At 63.3% G+C, this 9,917-nt stretch overlaps 1 protein-coding gene across 1 annotated transcript in view; it reads right to left on the reverse strand.

Annotated features, from left to right (window-relative positions):
* The window catches only part of ZNF385A (zinc finger protein 385A), a 26,284-nt gene that overhangs the window by 4,431 nt on the left and 11,936 nt on the right, over positions 1–9,917 (reverse strand). The window contains exon 3 of the mRNA XM_032786688.2: positions 8,524–8,844. Coding sequence (XP_032642579.1) covers positions 8,524–8,844 — 321 coding nt within the window. The remainder of the gene's footprint in view (positions 1–8,523; positions 8,845–9,917) is intronic.

Raw genomic sequence — 9,917 nt, forward strand, 5'->3', positions numbered from 1 at the left:
GCCTGACCATCAGGGGTGGACCAAGGGGCTTAGTATCAGCGTTCAGCCAACCCCTTGGTGGTGGAAGCTGGTTCAACGCCCCCACCCCGGGCCTGGGGCAGGGCGGACGTCCCTGGCCCTACAGTTGAGATCAGCGTCCCCTTGCTGCCCCACAGGGGCAAGGTGAGCCACCGGGAGCTGAACGCTCCAGACAATCAGTAGCTGCATTTGGGCAAGCGGCCAGGCCAGGGGCTGCTGAGGTGTCAGGTGTCACGGGCCCACACTGCTGGGCGGTGGAGGGCAATGCCTCCTCTGGCGAGGGCTTTGGGGGCAGTGACTGACACCTGGGTTGGGGGTTGAGTGATGGCCCTGTCACACAAGCCCTTTGGCTGTGGAGGACGCCCAGTCATCGAGCACCAGGCACCATTACAAAGAGGCAGCCATTGGGGGGCCAGGCAGGGGGGTCAGTGGGTCCCAGGGTTGGCTGAGGTAAGGATGAGGGCTGTAGGAGATATTAGCCCCCCGAGCCTGGCGATGCCAGACCCCGGGCATTTAGCAAGTGTCTGGATTTATCGGCTGGGGGGCCTAGCGGGGATCGAAGAGGCTGGTGATCTTCCAGGAATGACCTGGCCTCTTCTGGTAGTGAGGGGGCCTGGGGCCAGGCTGCTGGCTCACTTGAGCAGCTTTCGGGTGGTCCACAGGGGGTGTGAGGACATGCCTGGGGGGGGGGCGGCCGCCATGGCAACGGCCATCACAACAGCCCTTCACAAGTCTGTGTCTGGGGCAGCGGTCCTTTCAGCAGCACTTGGAGCTCCCTGAGGACCCGTCACCCCTCCCCTGGGCACTCTAGCCCTTCCCTCCTCCCCTCCCCACCCCCCCGATGCACCCCACACATCCCTTCCCGATGTGCTACTGACCACTTGATCTGGACCCCATCTCCTCCCGTGGCCCCCTGCACCCCATCCTGTTCCCCTGGCCCCAAGGGGCACCCCCCTATCCCCTGCTACACCCTAACCCAGCCTTCCATCCCATGTATTTGAGCTAGCGTTTGACCAGGCGGACCCCCTACACATGGGGGAGCGGGTCCTTGGCTGGAATGGGGCACCACTTGTCTCCCTGGCACAGGAACCCCACCCCTACCTCCTGTTGGGGTAGCAGGGGCCCCATGGCAAGAAAGGGTGATTCAGCGTTGTGCCATTGCCTGCGCTGAGCCCCTCCCAGGGCCGGGGGCGGGGGGGAGCGGGCCTAGCATGGCTGCAGCCCCAGGGAGGTAACAGTCTGGGCACCTCACACGGCCAGGCTGGGTTCCCCTGCCCCCACTTGGATCAGACCCCCAGGGCCATGGCCAGGGTTCCGGTCATCCTGAAGATCGAGCAAGTGCCCTGGCTGCCATGTGGACCCCATTCCAGTCCTTGCCCACAGGGCGGCCATCCCAGCCCCCTCCTGCCAGCTTGGGACACCCCCGTCTCATTTCTCAGCCACAGCTGATAGAATCACCCAAATTTTGGGCTTCCTCAGCTCCTGGCGCTCACGGGAGGGGGCTCAGGCAGGCCAGCCAGTGGTCCGAGCGGGACAGGGGCCGAGGGCGCTACTCTAGACAACACAAGCTCCTGCCGAAGGTAGGGGGGCACGGGGGGCACAGTGTGGCCGAGGTGCTAGCAGGGGCGTGTGGAGCAGGAGGAATGCATTGGGGGGAGGGTGGGGGGTCTATGTACATGGGGCAGCCAGGCCCAAGTTAGTTGCAATGGTTCCGTTCTCCTGGTTGCGGCCGGGCTCCACTGTCGTGCCTCTCAGTGCAAGTGGAATGGCTTGTGTGCTTGGCGGGCTCCGTGCCCCCCGGCTGGATCCTGCTGGGGGTGTACGGAGCCCCCCAGCTCTGGGGGTGTGGGGGCCTCCCATGGAGAGAGAGATACAAGAAGATTGCTTGCGTCAGCTTCTGGAGGTACGGGCGCTCCCCGATTGGGGTTGCCCCCAACCTGACACTCCATGGGTCTGACGGTGGGCTTTCCCTCCCCGCTCCCTCACGCAAGATTGCAGATCCCCCCACGCTGTGGTACCCAGGGAAGAAAAAGAGATGAAGGGGAGTGTGGGGGTCCCCTCGGCCTTTCCGCGGGGGGCCAGCACTGTGTGCGAGTTGGCTGCGGTTTGGGGGATCTGGAGCTGCGGGGGGGGCGGGGGATGGGCTTGTCCTTTTCTTCTTTGGGGAAAGGATCGTGATTCAGTTTAAAGCCAGAAACGAAAGGCCCAGCCCGCAGCCCCGCCCCAGCAACCGATGGCAGCTGGGTGGCGGGGCCGGGTCCAGCAGCAGGTGGGCGATCGAGGGACAGCAGCGGGCGTCACGTAGGCGAGAAAGGATGGGCATGAGCAGCTTCTGAGGGCCCCGGGGCCGGCGCAGCGCGGGTTGCGTCAGGGGAGGCCCTGCAGGAGGTGGGGCTTTGCGGCGCAGCGTCAGGGGGCGGGAGGCTGCAGCTGCCATCGCTGCTGCCTGGCAAGGGGCTGGGCAGGGTCCGGCCGCACCAGACATTGGGCAGGTCCTGTGGGGTAAGCCAGGGGGCTTCTGCAAGAGGAGAGAGAGGTGGGCTCAGGGGGCACCCAGGAGATGAGCCGAGGTGTGTGGGGGTGGGTGGCCACAGGGAGTGTCGGGCGTAGGGGAGTAGGGGCACCCACAAACACGCACCGGGCTGGGGGCCACCCACAGACAGAGCATGGGGGGGGTGGTGCCAACCATGGTGGAGCCAGGAAAGGCCAGGGTGTGCAGAGGGCACCGGGGAGCCATATTGCTTATACGACCAGAGAACTTAGACTTTAGGTCAGAAAGGACATATGATACTTAGTCCTGACTCCTGCCCAAAGCAAGGCCACAGAACCTACACCCACTTCTTATAAACAACTAACTATGTCGCGAGTTCTGAAAGTTCTTCATATTGTGGTTGAATGAGCCTCAAGCTGCAGAAAGTTCCATCAGCAAGTGAAGCATTGTCACCATTGCTGCGAAGGAAGAGCAGAAAAACCTCAGGGCCTCCGTCAAACTTGCCTGGAGGAATTCTTCCCGACCCAAATATTAGCATCAGTAAATATGAGCATGTTGGGCAGACTCCCATGCAGCACTCAGGAAGATTTCTTGTAAGTAACTCAAGATCCCACCCAATCTAACTCCCATCACAGGCCACTGGGCATACTTACTGCTGATAATCAAGATCATTGCCAATTAGGCTATCCCATCATCCGCATTCCCTCAATAACTATCGAAGTAAGTTTAAAAGCCAAGATATGTCCTTGTTGCCCCACTACTCCCCTTGGAAGGCTGTTCCAGACGAACTTCAACTCCTCTGATGGTTAGAAAATCTTTCTCATTTCAAGTTAACTTCTATGTTCTAGTTTATACGCCTTTGGTTTCAGACACCTTCCATGCGCTGCCCACTCGCATCTATCTAGTCTATGGGGGGTCTAATATGGGGAGTCAGACCCCTCAAAGGGTCGTCAAGTTTATTCTGATGGGGGGTTCGTGAGCCATCAACTCTTACCCCAACCCCGGTTTGCGCTCAGCAATTATAATGGTGTTAATGTATAACAAAGCGTTTTTAATGTTAACAGGGGAGGTCGCACTCACGAGGCTTGCTGTGGAAAGAGGAGGCCCAGTACAAAAGTTTGAGAGCCATGGCTATAGAGCACCGACGATCCATGGCTTCCAGAGATACCCCGTCTCTCCTCCAACTGACACGCGGCCCTCGCCGCGGTGCTCCTGCCTGGGCCTGCATCCTCAGGAAGCTACAACTGTTTTCTGCCTCCAGCGCAGGCCACACCTTCCCTGCGGCTGGGCCAGCAAGGTGGAATGAGCAGAGACACCCTGCCTCTCGTTCACCTGCTTCCCCCCACCCACCCGTCCCTGCTCTCGCTCTCCCTTACTTCCCCCACCCCTGCCTCTCAGCTCACCCCCCTGTCTCTCCCTTACCCCACCTCCGCCTTTCAGCTCACTCCCCCTGCTTCCACCACCTCCTGCCTTCAGCTGCACCCCCCTACTCCCCTTACCCACTCCCAGCAAGTTTAGTCATCCCTGCTTCCCCCACCCTGCTCTCAGCTGCACCCCCGCTTCCCTTACCCCACCTCCCCGCCTTTCAATCACTCCCTGTTCCCCACACCCCTGCTCTCAGCTCACCCCCCCTGCTTCCCCCCACCCCCACTTCTCCTGTCCTCTCAGCTCTTCCCCTTACTTCCCCGCCACTCCCTGCTGCTCAGCACCCCCTCCTGCTTCCCCCACCGCCACCTGCCTCCTGCTCTAGCTCTCCCCTCTAGTTTTCCCCACCACCCTGCTCTCAGCTCACCCTCCTGCTGTCCCACCTCACCTCCCGCCTCTCAGCTTCCCCTTCTTCCCCCCCCATGTCTCAGCTCCCCCTGGCTTCCTTACCCCCACTCCCGCCTTCAGCCATCGCTCCCTGCTTCCCACTCCTGCCTTCAGCTCACCCCCGTGTTACCTCACCCCCCTCCCGCTCTCAGCTCAACCGCCCTGCTTCCCACCCCCCCCATCTCTCCTGACCTCTCAGCTCACCCCCACTCTCACCTGCCGCCTCTCAGCTGCAACCCACCCCACTGCCTGCTCCGCTCACTGGGGCCGCTTCCAGCACAGCTAAGGAAAGTGCTTGGGGGGCCAATTGGAGGGGCGGCACGTCGATCCCGGTATGGGGCGGCCGTCTCGAGTCTTCGACAGGAATTCGGCGCGCAGGTCCTATTCCTCTCTTCCTCTTATTGAGCTTGCGCCGAAGTACCAGCCAGAAGAAGAGAGGGACTGAAGGACTCCACACAAATTGCCGTCTGATAGAAGTGCACATTTGTTGCTCACTGAGTGCGCGCTCGTGCGTCTTTTTTGCTGCTTGGGTGGCAGAAAGCTGGCGCTGGCCGCTGCAAGACTCACCCCGCCTCTCGCCTCTCAAGGGTCACGCCCCGCCGGCCTCTCAGCTACCCCCAGCTCGGCTGAGCTGCGCTGCTTCTTGTGCGGCTCAGCGGGGGTTGGGCTTCCGCTCCTCCGTCCCGGGGTCTCGGCCTGGAAATGATGCTGGGGGGGAAGGAGAGACGCAGAGCCCTGCCTTTGAGGCTCTAGAGTCTAGACCCTGCCTCCCTCCCAGAGTGGGCAGGGAAACCCAGGAGTCCTGGCACAGCTCCTGCTGGCTCTCAACAAATCCTGCTCGCTCGAGCTTGGGCCATGGAACCTAGGCAGTCTCGACTCAGCCGGGTTAGGTGAGATTGCCAGTGTCTCCAGCAGCCCTACAGCTGGGATCAGACCAGCGAAGCCACCTCCTTCCCGACGTGGGGAGACTCGCAGCTGCCCCCACGCCACATGAGCCCTGGGGAGCAGGGGCTAAGGGGGAGGATGATGGTGGGGTGCGGGAGGCTGGGAGGACATGGGGTCCCAGGCAGTGCTTCCCTGTTTGAGCTGGATCTTCTGACGTTGAACCTTTGACGTCTGCAGATCTCACAGTGGACAGTTGCGCTCTGAGCATATGGGGTCCTGGCTGCTGGCTCCCCGTTGGCGGCGTGGGGCCAGCGTGGGTACGCCTTGATGGGCCCCAGCCGCTGCGCGCTCCGGATGGTTTTGGTGCTCCCTGGTATCCTGGGCGGGAAGGGGCAGTCGAGGGGGAGCAATGGTGGGGAGCAACCGGCCTAGGCCAGCGCTCCCACCCCGCTCCCACAGCACCCTCTGCCGGGAGAGGCTGGGCTGGAGGAGGCTTAGGAGCTTCATCCTCCATAGCCAGTGCTGCGCACCCCACACCACCATCTTTTGTTGGAGAGGCTGTGAGCTTGGGATTAGTTTCATTTTGGATGGATGAGTTTGGATGCTTTGCTGGACCAATCGAGGCAAGAAGCCCCCACCTGGCTCTGCTCAGCCGGTGACGTGGCCAGGGCCGGGGCAGATCCTTGGGTGGGGAGCTGCTTGACAGGCACAGATGCTCCTCACAGGGGCCTGGGCTTGCTGCCCCTACAGCCCAGCACAGGAAGGGCCACGGCGGGGGCAGGTGGGGGAATTCTCTGGGCCTCACTGAGAGGTGGGAAGCCTGAGTCACAAAGTCCCTGCACAGAGCTCATTGTCCCAGTCCGCAGCTCCCCGACTTCTGCCGTCCAGCTGGCTCCCCACACACACAGTCTGCCAATTCCCCTCATCCTGACCGCAGCCTCCTGCTACCCTAGCCCGGCCTCCGCGCTTCCATGGACATGGCTCCAGCTCAGTCTGTCTCGTGCTATCCCCAACCCACAATGAACGAAGTGGATCGACGCTGGTGTTCTAGTTTGGGTGTGCCCATAGGCCAGTTGGGGGCAGGTGGCCCGTACGGGAAGGACGCTGAGGGCGGGGCTACGCATGAGGCTGAGGTGGCTGCCAGAGGTATTCCACGGTGGCACGGGTGGTAGAGGAGCCAGGCGGGAGCATGGCTAACAGCAGAGCGTCGCGCTGCGCTCTGCTGGTGGGGGCTAGAGCGACTAAGACGGGCAGGGGGGTAGCTGGATGAGCTGCGGGAAGGCTAGATGAGCTGGGGGGTCTGACGCCATGGGGGGCTAGACAGCAAGGGGTTGGCTAAGGAGCGGAGGGAGGTGGATTAAGCCAGGGGGCTGAACGAACTAGGGGGTAGCTGGATGAGTAGGGTGTGGCTGGGATGAGCTGGGGGGGGGGGGCGGGGCTAGACAAAGTCAGGGGGGGGCGGACGAACGTAGGGGGGCTGGGACGCATGGGGGGCTGGATGAGCTTAGAGGGGGCTATACAAGTCGGAGGGGGCTGACGAGTGGGGGGTGGGCGGCTGGAGAGCTGGCGGGGTAGATGAGCCCAGGGGTAGCTGGATGAGCAGGCTGGGTGGATGAACTGAGGGGGGGGTAGATGAGGCTGGGGCGGGCTAGACAAGAGGGGTGGCTAAAGAGCAGATGGGGTGGATTAGCGCGGGCGTCTGAGAGACGATCTCTCTCGACATACAGATCTCGCGCTCATGACCCGTGGAATGTGGCTGGATCAGCTGGGGGGGCTAGACGAGCCGGGGGGGCTGGACGAGCTGTGGGGGGGCTGGACAAGCTGGGGGGTGGCAGGAGGAGCCATGGGGGGTGGCTGGACAGCAGCAGGCCTGGGAAGCGTGTTGCAGCCGGCCAGGGTGGGGCCGCCTGGACTCAGTGTGGCCCTTGCTCTGTTTTTCCAGGGCTGGGAGCTGGCGTGGGGCAGGAAATCCGGGTCCCTGGGGAGGGCGCCGGGAGCTCAGGCCAGTGCCCGGGCCTGTCTCTGGCAGGCTCCGGAGGCCCAGCCCTGGCTGCTTCTGGAAATTTAGAGGCTCCCTGGCCTGAGCCCCAGCAGCTGAGCACGCTGGGAAATTCCAGACTGGTAAAGAAGGGCTGGGGTTGCAGGACTCAGGGAGAATGCTGGGGGGTTGGAACTGAGGGGCACTGGCAGAGCTGGGGGGCAGAGCCCAGGGCTGGGAGAGCAGAGGGCTGCAGGATGAGGTTGAGGGTCACCGGCAGCGCTTGGGGCTGGGGGGAGCCCACAGCTGGCCTAGCAGAGGGCTGCAGGATGAGGGTGAGAGGCACCGGCAGCGCTTGGGGTTGGGGGGAGGCCAGAGCTGGGCTAGCAGAGGGCAGAAGGACGGGACTGAGGGGCACCGGCAGCGCTTGGCGTTGGGGGGAGCCCAGGGCTGGGCTAACAGGGGGCTGCAGGCAGTGGCGGATTAACAAATTTGCCGCCCCTAGGCCATTAAAAAATTGCCACCCCCTTGCGCGCCAGCTCACCTCTGCTCCCCCGCAGCAAGCCTGGGAGGGAGCGGGGAGAAGGGGAGTTGCGGTGCGCTCAGAGATAGCAGAGGTGGCGTGGAGGTGAGCTGGGGCAGGGAGTGGTTCCCTGCCCCCCCGAAGAGTTACTTCCCGCGCCCGCCGGCCCCAGGTCACCTCCACTATCCCCTGATCGCGCCGCTACTCGCTTCTCCCTCCCAGCGCTTTCGCGCAGCGAGCCTGGGAGGGAGGTGGAAGGAGGGAAGTGCGGCGCGCCTGGGGAAGGAGGCAGGCTGGGGATTTGGGGAAGGGGCAGAGTTGGAGAGGGAGCGTGAGCAAATTTGCCAGCCCTGCAAATTTGCCACCCTAGGCTTAGGCCTTGTTGGCCTAGGTGATAATATGCCACTGGCTGCAGGTCGGGATTGGAGGCACTGCCAGAGCTCTGTGAGGAGCCACATAATTTCAGAGTTCTGCCCTAGGGCATGCGCCTTGGTGCTGTCCCTGCCCGGCCACCCGCTGGCCTGCTGCTGCCCTGCCCACCCTACTGACATCCCTGATTGTAGAACCTTGGAATCTGTTTCGAAAAGGACCTGAACTTTCCCACGCTGCACCGTGTGGGGGCCCAGTCCTGGGGCAAGGACCCGGTTATTTTAGTCTCTAGAATTAAGGCAGCATTGTTGGGCCTGGCAGGGCCCGGCAGAGCAGCGCCCACGGGCACTAGATGGTCCAAGAGGAGGCACCACATGGCCCTTGCTGGCACAGCTCATGGTGGAGCCCCTGTTCCACAGCAGGGCTGCCCATCCCCCGTCCCTGTACCTTTGTTGTGGGCCTCCAGCTGCGACAGGGAGTTCACGGCCACCTTGCAGAGGGCGCAGTACAGCAGCTTCTTGGCCTTCTCCTCGTCTGACTTGGAGGTCGCCCCTGGCCCCACGCTGCCATTGCTGCTAGGCACAGAGGTGCCAGCGGGCACTGACGCCATGTCCCCCATGGCCAGCGTGGCCCTGGGCTCCTGGCTCGCTTCGGCAAAGGAGGCCTGGTTGGGTGGCACGGCTGGGACCGGAGATGCCAGGTAGGGCGGCTTGAAGGGTGAGGTGGGCGCAGAGGGCACTGCCCCCCCCAGCCCGTTCTGCTGCTCGGCTGCAAGAGAGGAGAGAAGGCTCAGAGCTCGGGTGGGGTGGGGACCCAGGCAGGGCTGCAGACACAGCTGGATCCTCAGAGTCTGTGCCCCATGGAAGGAGGGAGCAGCCAGTTGGGGTGCCTGGACGAGGAGTGAGGACCCGGGTTACCTGGGCACAGGACAGGCTCAGTACCCCTGGGGCAGGGAAAGGACTGGCTGCAACCTCTTCCCCCTGCGTCCTGCCTATCCCTGAACACCCCACAGGCCCCCGTGCCCCTCAGGAGCTGCAAAGCCAGCTAGCAGGGAGAAGCTGCCCCCCACGGTGCCCATGGAGGGTGCGATCCTGGCCCAGTGCATGCCTTGCTGTTGCAGTGCGAGTGAGTCAGTGGCGCCATTAGCACTTGCTGCTCACCCCCCGGGGCAGCGTGGGGAGGAGCAGAGGCTGGCAGGAGATGGGATGGTGGGGCTGGCAGAGGGGCAGCCTGTGGCAGGTCACTGGGGCTGGGATTCAGGGGCCTCTGCACAGCTGTGTGTGGTGACGCCCCAGGCTGGGGGCTGTGGGTTGGGCCTTAGGGGCATCACCCCCTCTATCCAAACCAGTACGGCTGGGCCACCAGGTCACGCCAGCTGAGCCGGGGGCATGGGGCAAACTTGAGTGACCCCATGGAGGAGCAGCTCCCACGAGGCCCGAGAGGAGCCTAGGGCCCTTCCCCGCTGACTGCCCACAAGGGGCCAGTTGGAGTTGGGTGCAGGACAGGTTCTGGGGCGCCAGGCTGCACAGCGCCCCCTAGTGCCACTCTAGGGTCAGCCCTGCCTGAGGAGAGAGTGCCCCCTACTGAGCCTCTCCCCTGCTCCCTGCAGCACAGCGCCCCCTAGTGCCACTCTAGGGTCAGCCCTGCCTGAGGGGAGAGCGCCCCCTACTGAGCCCCTCCCCTGCTCCCTGCAGCACAGCGCCCCCTAGTGCCACTCTAGGGTCAGCCCTGCCTGAGGAGAGAGCACCCCCTACTGAGTCCCTCCCCTGCTCCCTGCAGCACAGCGCCCCCTAGTGCCACTCTAGGGTCAGTCCTGCCTGAAGGGAGAGCGCCCCCTACTG

The sequence above is a fragment of the Chelonoidis abingdonii genome, chromosome 26, assembly GCF_003597395.2.
Source record: "Chelonoidis abingdonii isolate Lonesome George chromosome 26, CheloAbing_2.0, whole genome shotgun sequence".
NCBI classification, from domain to species: Eukaryota; Metazoa; Chordata; order Testudines; family Testudinidae; genus Chelonoidis; species Chelonoidis abingdonii.